The sequence below is a fragment of the Trichoderma gamsii genome, assembly GCF_001481775.2.
Source record: "Trichoderma gamsii strain T6085 chromosome Unknown Scaffold_7.2, whole genome shotgun sequence".
Taxonomy (NCBI): domain Eukaryota; kingdom Fungi; phylum Ascomycota; class Sordariomycetes; order Hypocreales; family Hypocreaceae; genus Trichoderma; species Trichoderma gamsii.
The window spans coordinates 951,447-967,080 of record NW_020171344.1 but is presented as its reverse complement, the minus strand read 5'-3'; the positions used below and the strand labels follow the sequence as shown (position 1 = coordinate 967,080).

The following is a 15,634-nucleotide window of genomic DNA, read 5'->3' as shown; positions in this document are numbered from 1 at the left end:
CTATGCATCGGAGTAAATGCTGAAAAAGAGCAAAAAGAAATGCCCACTATCAGAGTCGAACTGATCACCTTGTCATATCACAGAAGTACTAGTGACACGCTATACCGCTTAGCCAAGCGGGCAGGTACTTGTTGGAAGCTCCTTCCATTTTTAACACTATAAAGGTATACAATCGGATCGTCTTCTGAGCCTCGGTATCGATATGAGCGACCTGCCTAGACGGGTAGATATTGACTAAGAACGAGGGGAGATAGAACATGGGGGTAATAGTAGTGTCAATTTATAGCAGAAGAATTGCGCACGTCACCAACAGCTTTGGCAGAATTGGAGTTCAACAGTATAGAGTACTTGGGTGCCTATTAAGGAGATGTGCTGCCGTTTACGCTGATCGCTGTCTCAAAAGCTCCATCCGGAGCCGTACTCGCTATCGATTGCGGCTTCAGCGTGCTATTAGGGAGCAGCTGAGGCGTATTAGCGCGATCCGCTCAGGCGGTCGATCGCTGCAGCAATGCCCCGTTGCATGGAAGTACGTTATTTCGGGGTAATTGAGCCCCCCCATCTGGACGGAATCGGTTTGCGCCTCTCGTACATGGCAAACCCATCATTGATCAGGTGCAGATGCTTCTACTGTGATTGCTATGCGGGTTCTTGATTGAAATCGGCACCTAGTTGCGCTGCTTGATTTCACCAAGCACAAGCTTTGCTGGCAAGGCTTGCGGGTGGCTTTTTAATTTTCTAGCCCTGGGCCCTGACTTTAAATCGCTGCTCCCCAGACTAATTAGGCGCAGATTATAGGTGCCGACCTCCTATAATACTCGCTACCACCATACTAGGCCCACTACGGCCATACGGCGTGGTGACTGCTGTCATCATCTACTGCTGCCAATATATCCCACCTCGTATGTCTGCATGGCCATCCTGCCTTGACTTTCAAGTTGTTTTAGGCCAGCCTGCTACCGCAACACAACACAAGCCCGCAGTCAACGCCTTCCTCTGCGTGAGGGAGAGCAGCAATTGGGCTCGAAAATGCCCCCCTCAGACCTCTCGGTGGCCGAGGAAATATACAGGGGCGTCGCGAAGCTGCTGCATCTGGCGTGGAAATGGATCAGAGGCCCGGGCTTGCACAGGGTCGCCGTCTTGGTCGCCAGAGTGCTGCACCAGTTCAAGAGGAACTTGACGGCTAAGAGGCTGCTGAGCTTCCCGCATCTGCTGGCCTTTCTCTGGATGATCCTGCTGCTCTGGGGCGAGCGCTGGATCTACGCCAACCATGTCAACGTCTGTGACTGGAAGAGCTGGGAGAAGTGGGTGAGTTGATGCTGCTTCCATTGCTCTCTGGAGATTTCTGGTATATAAGAAGAAAAGGACAATCACTAATCTTGGCAACAAACAGCCCAAAGGCGCAACTCCCCATCACCTCGTCCTCATCGCCGATCCGCAAATCCTCGATCCTCACACCAACCCCGACTGGCCGTGGGCGGAACTCGCCGTCGTCGTCGCCGTTACCGATCGATATCTCAAGCAAAGCTACGATGCGCTGCTGCATAAGCTGCACCCGGATAGTCTGTTCTTCCTTGGCGACATGCTCGAAGGCGGGCGAGAATGGAAGCCGAGGCAAGGCGACTTTGTCGATCCCAAATGGGGTTCCCGTTCACGTACAGCCAAGGAACAGCGATGGGTGAAGACGTGGCACCGCAAGTATGGCGACGAATTCTGGCTGCAGGAATACCAGCGCTTCGGGAACATCTTTTTCGATTGGAATGTGGCGGGGAGCAAGCCAGGTCCGTGGCAGAGAGGCCGGAAGTTTGTGGCGAGCTTGCCTGGCAACCATGATCTCGGCTTTGGCGCCATGGTCCAGGAGTCCGTGAGGGATCGCTACCAGGCATATTTCGGAGAAGGAAACCGAGTCGACGTCGTAGGAAACCACACCATTGTCTCGGTCGATGCCGTCTCCCTCAGCGCGGGGACGTCTGAGCAGAAAGACAAACACGATCTAAGCGCCATCTACAAACCCGTTCACGAATTCCTCGACGGCGTCCAATCTACAAAGCGAAAGATGGCAAAGAAGGAACTCAACTTTTGGTACGGCGTGGACATGGGGCCCAAGTTCAAGCACAACGTCGAGGACCTGGACCACGCAGATTTGACCCGATGGTCGAGAGATCCCGGACCAGGGGCTGCCGACTTCCCCACGCTGCTCCTTACGCATGTTCCTCTTTACCGTCCTCCTGGGACTCCCTGTGGACCACAGCGTGAGCACTGGCCGCCCAAGAATAAGCCCAACCCCGATGGCAGCCTGGATACCAGCAATTCTATATCAGTGGTGGCTGGCTACCAATACCAGAACGTGCTTTCAGAAGAGGATTCAGTGAAGCTGGTCAAGAGCGTCGGCAACGTCGTCAATGTGTTTTCTGGAGATGATCACGATTACTGTGAGCTCGTCCACTCTGAGGCCAAGGACAGCGTGCGAGAAATCACGGTCAAGACGATGAGCATGTCTCAGGGCGTGCCAACTCCGGGCTTCCTCATGGTCAGTCTCTACAACCCAATCGACAAAGACGGCAAGCCCCTACCAGGCTCACCCGAGCAGACGGTGCAGACCCATCTTTGTCTACTACCCAACCAACTCGTCAAATACATGAACTATATCGCCTTTACCCTCTTCTCCCTCATCATCCTAGCCGTCAGGGCATTCTTCGTCCCCGTCCTAAATCTCACCCCTTTTGCACTATCACCCGAGCGAAGAAACGCATTCCTCCCCGTCTACAAAGAAAAAGTCGAGCCACCAATCACGCCGTCGTCAAGCTCGAGCAACGGCGGTGGCAGCAGCATGCGCTGGGCCGGCAAGAAGGGCAAGCACAGGCACCGCTGGAGCATGGCCGATGGGCCGCGGATCAAGATCAACCAAGACTACTACGACGGCGGCAAGGCGTGGAAGACGACGACAGGCAGGGGGGAGAGATTTTCTGTCAAAGTAATGGCCACGGAGATGTGGACGACAGCATGGCGGGTGACTTGGATAGCAGTGCTGTTTTGGATCTACTTGATACGGAACGGCTGATTCAGAACATAGCTATCTATATATCTAGGCCACCATTATGGCCGCCGGCGAAAAAAGACTGGGAGTGAATTTAGTAGCTGTAATTGTTTTCTTTTTCTTTCTCTATTCTGTATATGGAAGGCTTGCCGGTGCTACTGTTACTTTTTACCTACTATTACTCGTAATTACCCATTGACATGTATGGGGGGGAAGCGTGTTTGCAACTGGAGACATACGCATTGAATCAGGATCACGGCTGGCTAGAACAGGTTGATACCACATCATTAAAATAATAACAGAATTCGTTCATCTCTTCCGTTTCCCCAAGATTAAAAAGCTCATAACAATATTGAAAACACAAGTCATATCCCCCAAAATCACAACAACCAAAACCCATCTCATCCATCACCCATCACCTCGCCCTCCTCCCAACCCCAATCCTCTCATTCCTCTCCTCCCTCGTCCTCCTCGCCCTCCCCTCCCCATCGTTCAGCACCCCCTCCATCGCCTGCGCGCCCAACCCAAGCCCCCCCATCGCCGCCGTCGTCTGCCGCGTCGCCGCCTCTCCAGCACCACTAGCACCGGCGTTCGATCCCGCGGCCTCAGCAGAAGTAGAAGCAGAAGCAGCCCTTGCAGCGACTTCAGCCGCGCGAGCGTGTTGAGCCGCGAGGAGCGCTTCGCTGGCGCGCCGGTCCTCGTAGGCCGCGATGTCTTCGGCTGTGATTTGGAGGGTTGTCGGTGGGCGGCGGAGCATTTTGAATATTCCCTTTCTTTTCTCCTTTGCTTGTCCTCGTGCAAGAGGAATGAGAACTTTGTTTCTCTAGTGGCTGCTAAGATGATTGAAAAGCCTTAAAGTATCGTTCTTTTCAGCACGGTTTTGTCGGTCGTAGTCCTTGCTTGATGCGGCCTTCTCTTTTGTAATATCTCTTTGTTTTTCTTGCAAAGGCGCTGTCTCTCTATGTCGCCGTTGCTATGCTTTATCTCGCGAGGAAAACAAGCCGTGAGCAGAATGAGCGAAACGTCAATCTTAAAGCTAACGGGATTCTCAAAATTTGTCGTTGAGAAGAGAGAATCTATCATCGATCTTTGATAATTCACAGGTATGAGTGAGAGATGGAGTAAAGTAAGTGAGATGCACGAGCTAAGGAAAGATCCCGCTTGTAAACCCGCCACAGCGGCAGCCACAATTGCAGTGGCGCCTCTTTCACTCACCAACGCAGCAAACATCACATACTCATCAACCAACTCAATTAATATCACGTTCATCACAGTCAATTTTACACAAATTATATCAGACTCAGAATCTTGGACAAAATAAACGCGGCTCGCGCTGTGGTATCATTCAACTTGGTATCTGTCTGTATCCATAAAGACCGACTCAGCGTCCCCAACTTCAAAATCCCTGCCTTGGTATATATCTTCAATCTGACAAATGAAATGAAATGCGGCGTCTGGCACGTAATCCAACGGTATCCCAAGCCATCACATCATGCAAAACAAAAAAACCTTTATACAAAAAAAAAAAAAAAAAAACTCTCTTGCAGTACATGTTTCTCATGCAATTGTTCAATAAGAATCATCAAGACTGAACCCAAGGAAAGCTTCATATCCGTGTTCCATAGCCTGCTTCGAGGCTACGGAGCTTGGTGCTAGTTCGTCAATTTCGTTGCGGCTCATCTCGCCGTCGCTGTCCTCATCGTATACGCTGGCGCTGTAAGTGCTCTCACAGCCGCTGCGAAATTGTACAATAGAGTCAAAGAGACTTGGGTGTTGCGAGATGGCCACGGGGGTCTGCAGCTCTGCTTCAGCCTCCGTTTGCACCGTCGATGGCGTTGATGCGGCCGAGGTCATGCTGCCCGCCGAGTCTCGCTGTGTTGACCGATCCGACTGCTTCTCTGACGACTTTTCCGAGACTGAGATGAGCTCGCCAGGAGACCCGAGATTGAGTCCGTCATACCAGTCAGCCATGTCATCGGCCATCTTGCCTTCCTCCTCGTCTGGTAAGATCTTGTCTTTTGGAATCACATGTCCCAGTTTTTCTTCGGGCTCGCCTGAGAGTGTCGACAAGTCAACGGCCTCCCCTTCCTCTTCTACAGCCTCTGCTGTCGTCACCGAGTCACGGCTGCTAGCATCACTTAGGACAATGGGTCCGTGCCGGAAAGACGGATTAGCCATGGTATAAGGGGTGCTGGTGAAAGTAATCATGTCATCTTTCACTTCAGAGGCATGATTGCAGCTTCGGCTTCGGCGATGGGATGAGATGTTTGAGCTTCTGTTGCTGCCCGAAGGAGACCGGAAGCCTTCCAGAATGGGAGGCAAAAGAGGCATTGTCGGCGCTCTCGCAACAAATCTGGCAGGATTCTTAGGGGGAATAGGTATCGAGCTAGCTGACACCGCGTCGTCGTCATCTTCAATGGCGACATCTTCAGAATCTGGCAAAACCAATCGTGGTACTGAGTGCCGCCCACCCATGTGACTTCTGTCAACCTTTGTAGGTGATTTTGGTGAAACGTCGCCGTGAAAGATTTCTGGGGAACCCAGAATTGCTGAGGGGGGCGGCGGGACAGCGATCTCGAAGGGGAGATGTCTCATTTTTATATCGGCTCTGCTCATGGGGACAGGTGAAGACATTTTACCAGATCTTTGGAAGGGGTCGCTGAACAGGCTGTTTTGTTGTTCTGTAAGCGGGCCTCCAAATGAACGTGATATGCTTGCCGAAGTATCCGACGCCGCCTTCATCCTCCTTTCTTTGCCCTTCTTTTGTTTTTGTTTAGCCGCTGCTGCTGCACCACCACCGTTGTCTTGGCCATTCCAAATGGCCTCGATTTGGGCCGGAGTCATGGTCTGTTTGTCCGTCTTTATGTGCTGCCCTTTGAACATGTCGGCCATGTTTTCTGTCAATGTCCACCTAGAGGACCGTACATGTTTCCGCGATTCTATATCAGCAGTGACATGGCTGGGCCGTCTATGGATGGAAAAATGGAATGAGCTGGCAATGGAGGGTTTGCGCGTAACGCCAGCTTCAGATCCCTTGCTGCTAGGCCTAAGGCTGGTGCGGCGGTTGGGGACAATGGGTGCTGGTGCAGACAGAACTGAGTATGTAGATGGCTTTGGCGAAGCCGGAGTCATTGCTACATCTGCAGGCTCGTGCACCTGTTCGGTTTCTGTGGAAAGCCGACTGGCCTTGCTGGTGGTGGTATCGGCGTCGGCGGCATTGTTTGCCTGCAGTTTGTGTTCAGAGTGTTGGCTAAGGCGTCGCAAATCTCTAATGGACGGGCCAGGGAAAGGGGAGAAGGGTCGCAGGATGCTGCGGCTCCGGCTGGGGCGGTGACTTTGCTGGTTCGCCTTTTCAAGGGGATTTGCCGTGTCAAGCTGATTTGCCTTCTCTAGAGGTGTTCCCTCGAATAAGTCTCCTTGAGGGCGCTCGGGTCGGTGTGGGGGATAGGGAATCGAAGGAGGATCTGTCGGCGCAGGTTCTGATATCAGTGCCTCGCTGTTTTCCAGAGGAGAGAGTTTCCTGTGGTGGAAGGCCGCATCGCTCTCATAGCTTCCTCGCGAAAAGGATGGGGTAGTGGGCGTCGAGATGGCGGCCTGTGATGAAGCCGCCGATGAGACTGCGGATAGGCGGCGGAAGCTCTTGCTGCTTCGGAGAATCGTAGAAGCCACAGAATCTTTCCTTCGGGGAGAGAACCATGATCGTGACTTTTCGTGCTTTTCCTCCTTGGCTGCCTCCTTGGCTGCCTCCTTGGCTGCGTCTTCGGGTTCGGCAGCAGGAGGCACATCCGCCTTGTTCTGGGAGCCGGCAAGCTTGCCAGACCTGGCCTTGGAGTGAGACCGCAGCAGTCCTAGTCTGCTCGACTCCATCTGGAGCTCAAGCCGCTTTGTTAATTTAGTCATCTCCGAAAGCAGGCAGCTGGAGACGAGATTGAAGTAAGGGAGAGTATGTTGAAAGAAACAATCCAAGAGTAGCGCAAAAGCCAACTGCGCTGGGTATCAAAGAGAAGAAGAATCGACGAGCAAGACCTGCGACTGCAGTGCTGAGGGCGGAGCCGTGATTGCGCAGAAGAGTCTGGTGTCCTACCAGGCGCGGGCGATAGGAAATGTAGGTCTGTCGGTATGCATTGTAGTATCACAGGTTGTCGTTGTTGCCGTCGTCGTTTTTGTAGGTTCTGTTGTGTGTTTTGTTGGGCGAGCTGGTAGAAAGTGAAAGCGGCTTTCAGTTTGCTTTATTTGCTCGGCATCGCCTGCGCTTTCGGTCCTGCTTCGACTCGCCGGGCTGTTGGCGGTGATAAAGACCAAACTAAGAGAAGCTAAAAAGTACCTTTTGGCGTTATGGCGCTCTGGTGGCGAAAGCCAACCGTCGAAGCAGAAAAAGCAAAAAGAAGAAAAAGAAAAAGCCTCGTGGAACGGGGCGGGAAGGAGAGCAATTGTATACAAGAGAAAGAAAAAGAGCTGGCAGGAGTGAGGCTTCGCGTCCGGCGTGGGGAGCATCGTCGACTTAAAAGGCAAGTCCAACCATATCGTGCCATGTCCATCATCCTTTGATCCCGGCCATGCATGGCTGGCAAGTGCCTTTCATGTTCCTTGCCTGCTCTGCAACAATGGTCCCTTGTGCTTGAAATCGTACTCGTACAGGCAGAGGTACTTTGCAGCCGGTACCTGTGCTGTAGCGCGTGTCGAGCCTGTAGCGCAGCGAGGTGTGGGCAGGACGGGGCCTATTACGGGGGCTAAGGGCACTAAGGCTCCCTGCAGAGCCAATGGGGGCCCGCGTCTCAGCGGCGGCTTTGGGGGAAAGGGCAGGCACAGGGCACGCTGGAGCCACTTCGGAGCTGCCTCTAGCACGCAAGGCCAAGCCTAACCGAGTGCTCCGGCCCGCCAGACCAGTCCTAGCGAGGAAGTAGTTTCTGGCGCTCTTTTGTTCTTTTCTCAACTGCAATTTGGCTAATCGGGGGACATCATTTACGGTGCATCTTCAGCTCGACTTGACGATCCACTAGCAGAGGCCCCAATTCTCCGGCATCGTCGTGATAGAGGCCAGATAATCGCTGCAATAGTCGGGCAATATATTGTGGTGGTACCGCGCGGCGGAATCCAATAGCGTCGCATCATGCGTGCTCAGCTCTTCGAGTCATTGCCATGAGCTCACTCACTCACTGCAGTGCACACGGCTACGGCGGGATGGGATGGCTGTGGCTGTAGGCAAATGGCGCGCTCTCTCTTTCTCTCTCTGCACTATCAATGCTGTAAAATAGGCGCATGTACGGATACTATAGAACAAAAAGAACAAAAAGACCTCAAAGCACCATTCAACTGACTCTCGTAGTCGCAAAAGCTTGGCCGCGCGGACCGCCTGGCCTCATGCTGGTCGAAACTCAAATGCCATAACACGCGAGTAACGGAGTAATAGGCGGTAATGGCGCTGATGATTCGCTGGCGATGGCGGCCATTGCAGCGGCGCCCCTAAAGGCACCGGCCTAGGCCTGTACGGGCATACGGCAATATGTGCAAACCGCCACTAACACTCAAGCTGCTGGAGGCATTTCAGATGCCGCATCCTCCCCACACAGACCCCCAAAAGGGCCCCCGACACTTGTCAGCTGCTGCTACGTTGAGTCTCTGGGTATCGCCATCTCGCCGACTTGGTTGATGCTACCGTCCATCCCAGGACAGGATCCCTCCCCGCATTTGCGTTGCGGGACGGAGAGACGACTGACTGAAAGTAGCATCGTAGGAGAGCCGCCGAGTATCAGTACGTATGTAATTGCATGGATATCAATACAGAGTTTCACTGTTAGTAGAGGTTGAATTAGCTCAACATTTGCCAGGGAGCTCTTAGGCAGCGAGTAATGAGCAGCAAGGGAGGACCTTGCCATGCCATGCATGCGGTGGATCTGGCGTCGAGGTACTCCGTAACTGGATTCAACTCGATTCAACTCAACTCGAAAACAGCGTTCCGTATCGGTGACAACATACGGCAGGGGAGCCTTGATGGCGCTATCAATAACGACAAGCTTTTGGGATACAGTTTCTGGGAAACAACCTTGATCGTATAGAATTAAATACTATCACGAAATCGTAACAAGTTAAAAACGCTCCCTCCCATGAGCCTGAATTATGGGACCAAGTCTCTTTTCGCACACCGCAGACAAAGACAGTGGTCACGCTGATGGCAGAAAAAAAGCGATCTAATCTAATCCGTAGATTGGGTCCAGTCCGTATCAAACACAAAGGTCCCCAGACCTTTTCTTCACCGTAAGTCTTCCCTCCGTCTCTGCAGCGTCTCCTCCCTAGGTACCTTACCTACGTCCAGGTTCCCCCCTTCTTCTCACACCGGTCTGCAGCGATATATTATCCAGCGGTGCTTTGCTCGGTACAACACCCAAGATGCGCATCACTTGGCCGGCTTGCGCAGGACGCTGAGAGGGTGACGGGCCGATGCCACTGGACGCTGTGCCCGCTACAATTGCCCCGAGCTGCCTCATCGCGGGGTACGTATCCACAGGCATGGAGCAGGTCTGTAACTGGTGCCAAGGTGTGGTGAACGAAACGACTGGGCCGCTTCTATTTTGGGTTTCTGCTTCTAGAAGGAAACTCAGGGCCAGGAGGAGAGTTTGCGCCACATGTAGGTACGCTTTGAAGCTTCAAGATGTAAAGCTCAACCTTGAATCAGCATCGCAGAATACCTGCTACTACTACTACTAGCAGCAAACCTCGAGTGCCGCAAGGTTCAAGCCCCGATCTGGCCATCCATCCATCCCAACGGTCCATCCCGGCTGACCTGGTGGTGGCGTCCAGCCAAGAGCGCTAGCGACCACGCTCCGAAGATGGCGCGCGGTCCCCGCGATATTGAATCCATCCTCTGTTCTTTGTGCTATCCTCATCCGCTCTCGGTGAGTCCGCTAACACTTGCTCCAACACCCGTCGCCTAGCTGCATCGGGCCATTTCTGTCGATGCCCGACAACTGGCCGACGAGAGAAAGATGCGAGTCAAGTCGCGCAAACAGAACGATGCGCTGAGGGATTTGGAACGAGGCGAGACGAGGCGAGACGCCGTCATCAATGGGTGCATGCTGTCCTGACATGCATGAAGCACGCAAGGACCTACGGGGTATCTGATGGGGTGGCACGGTGCTGGTTCTTGGGAGTTGGGAGCGGTATTTGCCTCATCTGCGTTATGCAAGAGGACGAAGGGGAATAGAAGCAAAGGAAGGAAAAAAGAAGGAAATTAGAAATTAAAGGCAACAAGAAAGGGAAAATAAGAAAACAAAAGCAACATACAGGCCACTGCATGTCAAATACCCGGACTCTCGGCATTTCACCTCCATCAACGCAGCCCGCCACTGCCGGAGGACATGCAACTACATCCGCGCATTGTACCACAGGCAAAAGGGCAAACAAGGCTGTCCAGGCTGTTATACCGCACATGCAATGCATCAATCGTTCGGGAATCCAGCAGCCAACAGCACCAGCACCAGCAAATGATGTTCATCTCGGGCGCTCCAGCGGCGCCATCGGATGAAGCCCATGCACGTGGATGTACTTGGTATGGCGAGTGCAGTCAACAGCGGCGAATCCTTGTCGAACAAGTCAATCCGATTGCCAAATGCCACACCACCAGAGCTGCGAACAATGGCAGCGGTGGCGATTCAACAGATAACGAATCGCAAACTATTGATGTACTTGATCCTACTATCGGCTGCTTTGCACGCAATAAGAAAGCAACAATAGCTACATCTATAATCCAGGCCTTCATCCACCTTTACATTGACGACTCCAATACCTCGCCCACAGAAAGCATCGCCTGTCAGATACTGTAGGTCCTCAGATACAGATACACACACACAGCCCGTGCCACTACATTCGCTTCTGCCAACCCTTCTTGCAGCTTAGCATCTGAATTACTCGCTGCCTAGATGTTTAGCTTGTTAGCAGATGCCAGAGACAGTAGGTGTCATTCCTATTGTTACCCCTCACGTCAATACCGCACTAACAGTACCGTCCGATTCCCACATGCACGTCCCCAACGCAGTTCGAGAACCACCACCCAGCCCAGTTCTAGATCCCGAGGCAAAAAGACGCAAAAAATGGCAGACAAGACGCTTTGCAAGGGCTCTATGTTTCTTTTTTTCCTTCTTAGCGGGCACGAAAGCCGATCGGCACTGCATGGCGGGGCCTGAACGGCTTTGCTACAAAAGGTTCGGAGCAGATCACCCAGTCAGTGATAGCTGCATGTGGCATCGCATCCGATGTGAATCTTATCCACGCAGATGATTGATACTTATCAACTAACTGGAACAATGCCCGGATTTTTCTACTCGGACACCCATGCATGTCCCTGCACATATACACAGGGTAAGCCCGTATTAGCATCTTTCTCGACTGAGGAAAAAAGATAGCATCAACCGCTCTATATCATTATAGGCAGCCAGTGCTGCTGCTGACACGATGAAACAGACTTCATCGCGAGTAAGCCACCAAATCAAGAAACGCCGAGCTTGCTTGTTAACGCAAAGCCTTCGAGGTCAAGTGCCCAACGTTATCCCATTACTCTGACATCACGCAAACCCCGTCATTATTCCCTCTACAGTAGGTGACAGTCGCAGGGTGGTCCGATAGCATTTTGCCTAGACACAGACTGCGTTAGACGCAGACATGGCCTTTCTTTTTTTCGCCCAGGATGCATCATGACCTTGTATATTGCCACGCGTTTTAAAACGTCTGTGCTTTTTCTTTCTTTTTTTTTTTTGTGTGTCAAATCATCGCCGGAATGACAGATTCTCTTCCGCCGATGCCAGGTTGCATCCATGGATAAAATCGCTCCAAGTTTATATGCCCGCCTGCCATCTTAGTCTTTGGTACGTTTGTCATACCTGGCCGGGGTCCAAATCGGCGCGGCTATATTGGGTGCATGGCCGACGGCAGAAAAGCCGCCTGGACCCTCTTTATCATCTTTTTTTTGCAAACTGGCCTTGTCGAAGAGAGGCAGCTACTTGAATAACACGTCTCACTCTGTCTTTCTGCTTTCCAACCTCTGGCTTTTTCTTTTTCCTTTCTTTTCCTTTTCACTGTCCCCCGCTTTGGCCAAGCTCCGTTTGTTTCGCCGATGAAACCACTTTCTTTTCTAATTTTAGCTGCATTGATTGATACATGGAGATTTGGGGGGCTTGGATCTGCTTCTTCTGGTGAAACGTCGCAAATTCTACCCATCTTAACCTTTTAGCCCTGTACCGTGGTATCATCCTAAATCCTAAATGCAAGCAATTAACATCCCATCCCATGCCCATACATCCCGAGCTATGCTACCAGCCAATGGATATGCGGGGGTGGTTTCTGATATATCCAGACTTGTAAATCGGGACAGTTAGTTGCTGACCAAGCTGCATTGAAAGCAAGCAGTTGCATTCGACCGTCTATGCTATGCTCTACAGATGTTTCATCCTTCTTCCCTCAGTGATATTCTTAATATTCTGTTTCGTTTCTCGTAGTTTCTTTTTCGAGAGTTAGAGCAAGGGAGCAGCAAAAGGAACCAAAAGACTTTCCATTGTTGGTCGTCGCATGATAATCCGTACTATAAATCATAACAAATGTAAATCTCAGATAGTCCACCAACGCCTCTTAAAAAACAAGAATCCACCTTCTTCCATGTTCGTAGATTACCCTCCATCCCATTCTTCGTTCTTTGTCTTCCCCTTGCTCTCATAACGCATAATTCGCTTCTCTCATCGCCCTCGATGTCCCCGTCAACAAAAAAGACGTAGCCGCATGTTTCGGAAACGTTACCTTTGCCGTCTCCCACCTGTTCCGATCAGACGCGCCGCCTGGTCCTTCAATCAATGGCTCGCAGTCCTCCTCTAACCTGTTTGTCCCTTCTTCTAGTTTCCAAATCGCGGCGTCGCTCGTCTTGTGAGCTATGCGGCTGCCGCAGCACATGGTGAGCCACCTTTTGATGGATTGTATCGTGTCTAAGCGCCATGTTGTGGGAGGCCTGTGGGTGTAAAAGGGGGGAGGGGTGAACTTCTCGGGTTCTGAAGCGATTCGGATGCCTTTTGAATGGAGCATTGTAGCTATGTAAGATGGGTCGATATCGAAAAAAGGGTCTCTCTAAAATTGGATAATAATGATGAGTGGTTTCAAGGAGTAATTAATGATGGCTGTGAGGAGGCAGCCGGATGCACTGTTTCCTCTAATACCAAGAGAGGATACAGAATAGAATACCATCATACAATGGGCATAAGGCTATATATAAAGGAACTGCAGCTTTGTTGGCCAACCCCCTATTTGCCTACCTGCTCAACCGCGCCATATATCAACTGGAATGCATTCCACATATTTCCTGGGCGACCACCTCATTTCGCTTTGAAAAGTCTCAAACGAGTGGGCCTCGTTCGAATGTGAGCGCAAGGGAGACACCCAAAGCATGTGAGAAAGAGCAGGTTTTTGGTCTTTGGTTAATTGATGTCTCACACATGTGATGAAGCCTCCATACCGTGGGATGTGGCGAACTGTAGTGACGTATTACTCTGCGGTTGAGTTCTAAAGGGAGGTGTAGATGAACCTACCATCATTCATAAGTTCTCGAAGCACAAGGGCTTCTGTGATGACTTCATTTCTAGTTTCACGCGATATAACCACTGATAGTGGTAGCAGTAGAAGCCCGTAGTTGCACATCGCATAGTCAATTACTCTGTCCTAAAAACGACCATCTCAATCATACTCTTCTATCTCAACATCGTCCTCATCGCCGTCATCGTGCGTGGCAAACGGAACAAAGCGAAAGTCCAAAAAGCTCCTCTTCCCCCCTTCCACATCAACCATAAACTGTAAGCTCAGGACGCCCTGACTATCTCCTCGGAGACTGACTTTGCTTGCGATACGCATGGCCTCGCTGGCATGTCTGATGAAGTCAAACTTGTACGCTTGAGACCAGCGGTCATTGATGCTAAACGTTTCGAGGAGATCCTTTCCTCGTGCAAAGTCCACGCTAGAGCTGCCTATATCTCCTGCACAGGATAGGGTCAAGAACGGTGAGGTCTTAGTAGCCGTTATGGTCAACTTGACCGGTCCCGCGGGTATGATTTCGGCGATGCAGTCAAACAAGGTGCGAGACGACATGATGATTTTGAACGTCAGGTCGTCACGATCAAACGGGATGTCTTCTGGCATTTCAGGCAGATAGGTCGTCAAGCCTGCGGTAGTCTTGGTGCCAGACTCTTCAAGGATGATTTTGAAAGGGTCGCCCTCTTCCGCATATAATAAAGTGCAAGTCCCAGCTATGCCAAGAGTGTGGTTGCTAAACGCATTTGGCCTGTAGTTGCGAATGTTGCTTCGGTATGGATCTTGGTCAGCCTTTTGAGCCCGGGCGGCCACATCCACCGATCCAAATATTTGCAATACTTCAAGAAATGTCGACAGTGGTATTTGAAAATTAGGATAATCAGGAGTTTCGCCATCTTCTGAGGGAGGGAAGTTCACAGTGTATGCAGAAAACAGAGCCTTGTCTAGAAATGCAACTCCTATACCTGCCGTTAGCATTTGCCATCTACATTCTTAGAGACGGCGGTCATCGCACCTTGCATGACCCGTGAGTTGTCGGCCGCAAATCGAATTCCATCTTCGGTAATCTGGACGTGAACCCTCTGCGCAAAGTCTATACAACGAAGGAGCTGATATAGCGGCCGCGGAGACGTCGAGACGGCTCGAAAGAGAGGCTTCACTTCGGCGGCCATGTCGAAAGGTAGGAATCAGATGCTAGGGAAAAAGGAAAATGGAACAGGTGAGAACAACTCTTATAATCGGTTAAAAAAATGAGAAACAGCACAAGACACAATAACTCGCTCTAAAGCACCCTTTTTGAGTGCTTTACCAACTAGAATACAATGGCTTCCTCAAACATACACTCCGACTGCACAGAACATATAGACGGTTCCAAAGCTGTTGCCTATTAGTATCCAATTGATAGCCAGGGGATATAAGGCGGGCATCATACGCAATTGCTAGAGAAGCTGGCACGCCAAGTGCAATGACGCTGACCAATGAACGGTCTATCACGATCGACAATTAGAAAGATATATCTCAATTCTTTTGATCTTCTTAATAACTTACTTAGTGCAAAGACACCGGTAGCTGCCAGACTCAGCGTGAGAAGAACAAAGGCGATGGTGAATTGGCTTTCCTTGCCAATAACAGGGAGGAACGGACTGCCAGCAGCAGCTTGCCAGACTTGATGCAATGAGGAATCCATGTGCTGTGCGGGGAGGAACGAGAGATTGGGGTTCCGGGCTGCTTCTCACGGATGATGGCAGAGAGGAACTGGACGCAATCGGGCCTCGTTGGAGAATTGCTGTCAGCTAATCGCGGTGGCTGCGAGAACTGATGGAGCTTGAGAGAGCTGCAATGCACGTCGCTGTTCATGTTTGATATCTGGCCGAATGCCAAAGCGGTTTAGCGCAATTCGCGGCACAGTCTGGGCTGAGCTGATGTAAGCAGAATATGGGGATATGCCAGTGGGTACGTACCGTGGATGTTGAACCTCTTGAGCAGGATGATCAACAAACAATTATACAGAACGAGAATATTATACTAAAGTATATCAAGTTC

The 15,634-nt window shown here is 51.3% G+C and overlaps 5 protein-coding genes across 5 annotated transcripts; 2 read left to right on the top strand and 3 right to left on the bottom strand.

Annotated features, from left to right (window-relative positions):
- Positions 1-1,026: 1,026 nt before the first annotated feature.
- On the top strand, positions 1,027-3,058 carry TGAM01_v202951 (hypothetical protein; the record flags this gene model as incomplete). Its single annotated transcript, XM_018800468.1, has 2 exons — positions 1,027-1,305; positions 1,391-3,058. 2 exons carry the CDS (start codon positions 1,027-1,029, stop codon positions 3,056-3,058), a joined length of 1,947 nt encoding a protein of 648 aa, XP_018666610.1.
- A 391-nt stretch (positions 3,059-3,449) lies between these two features.
- On the bottom strand, positions 3,450-3,791 carry TGAM01_v202950 (hypothetical protein; the record flags this gene model as incomplete). Its single annotated transcript, XM_018800469.1, has 1 exon — positions 3,450-3,791. The coding sequence occupies one exon, from the start codon at positions 3,789-3,791 to the stop codon at positions 3,450-3,452; it is 342 nt and encodes a 113-aa protein (XP_018666611.1).
- An 812-nt stretch (positions 3,792-4,603) lies between these two features.
- Positions 4,604-6,901, bottom strand: TGAM01_v202949 (hypothetical protein; the record flags this gene model as incomplete). The annotated part of the gene is made up of 1 exon (XM_018800470.1): positions 4,604-6,901. One exon carries the CDS (start codon positions 6,899-6,901, stop codon positions 4,604-4,606), a length of 2,298 nt encoding a protein of 765 aa, XP_018666612.1.
- A 4,403-nt stretch (positions 6,902-11,304) lies between these two features.
- On the top strand, positions 11,305-11,631 carry TGAM01_v202948 (hypothetical protein; the record flags this gene model as incomplete). Its single annotated transcript, XM_024549093.1, has 2 exons — positions 11,305-11,389; positions 11,492-11,631. 2 exons carry the CDS (start codon positions 11,305-11,307, stop codon positions 11,629-11,631), a joined length of 225 nt encoding a protein of 74 aa, XP_024406208.1.
- Positions 11,632-13,741: 2,110 nt separating this feature from the next.
- On the bottom strand, positions 13,742-14,763 carry TGAM01_v202947 (hypothetical protein; the record flags this gene model as incomplete). The annotated part of the gene is made up of 2 exons (XM_018800471.2): positions 13,742-14,550; positions 14,607-14,763. 2 exons carry the CDS (start codon positions 14,761-14,763, stop codon positions 13,742-13,744), a joined length of 966 nt encoding a protein of 321 aa, XP_018666613.2.
- Positions 14,764-15,634: the final 871 nt, after the last annotated feature.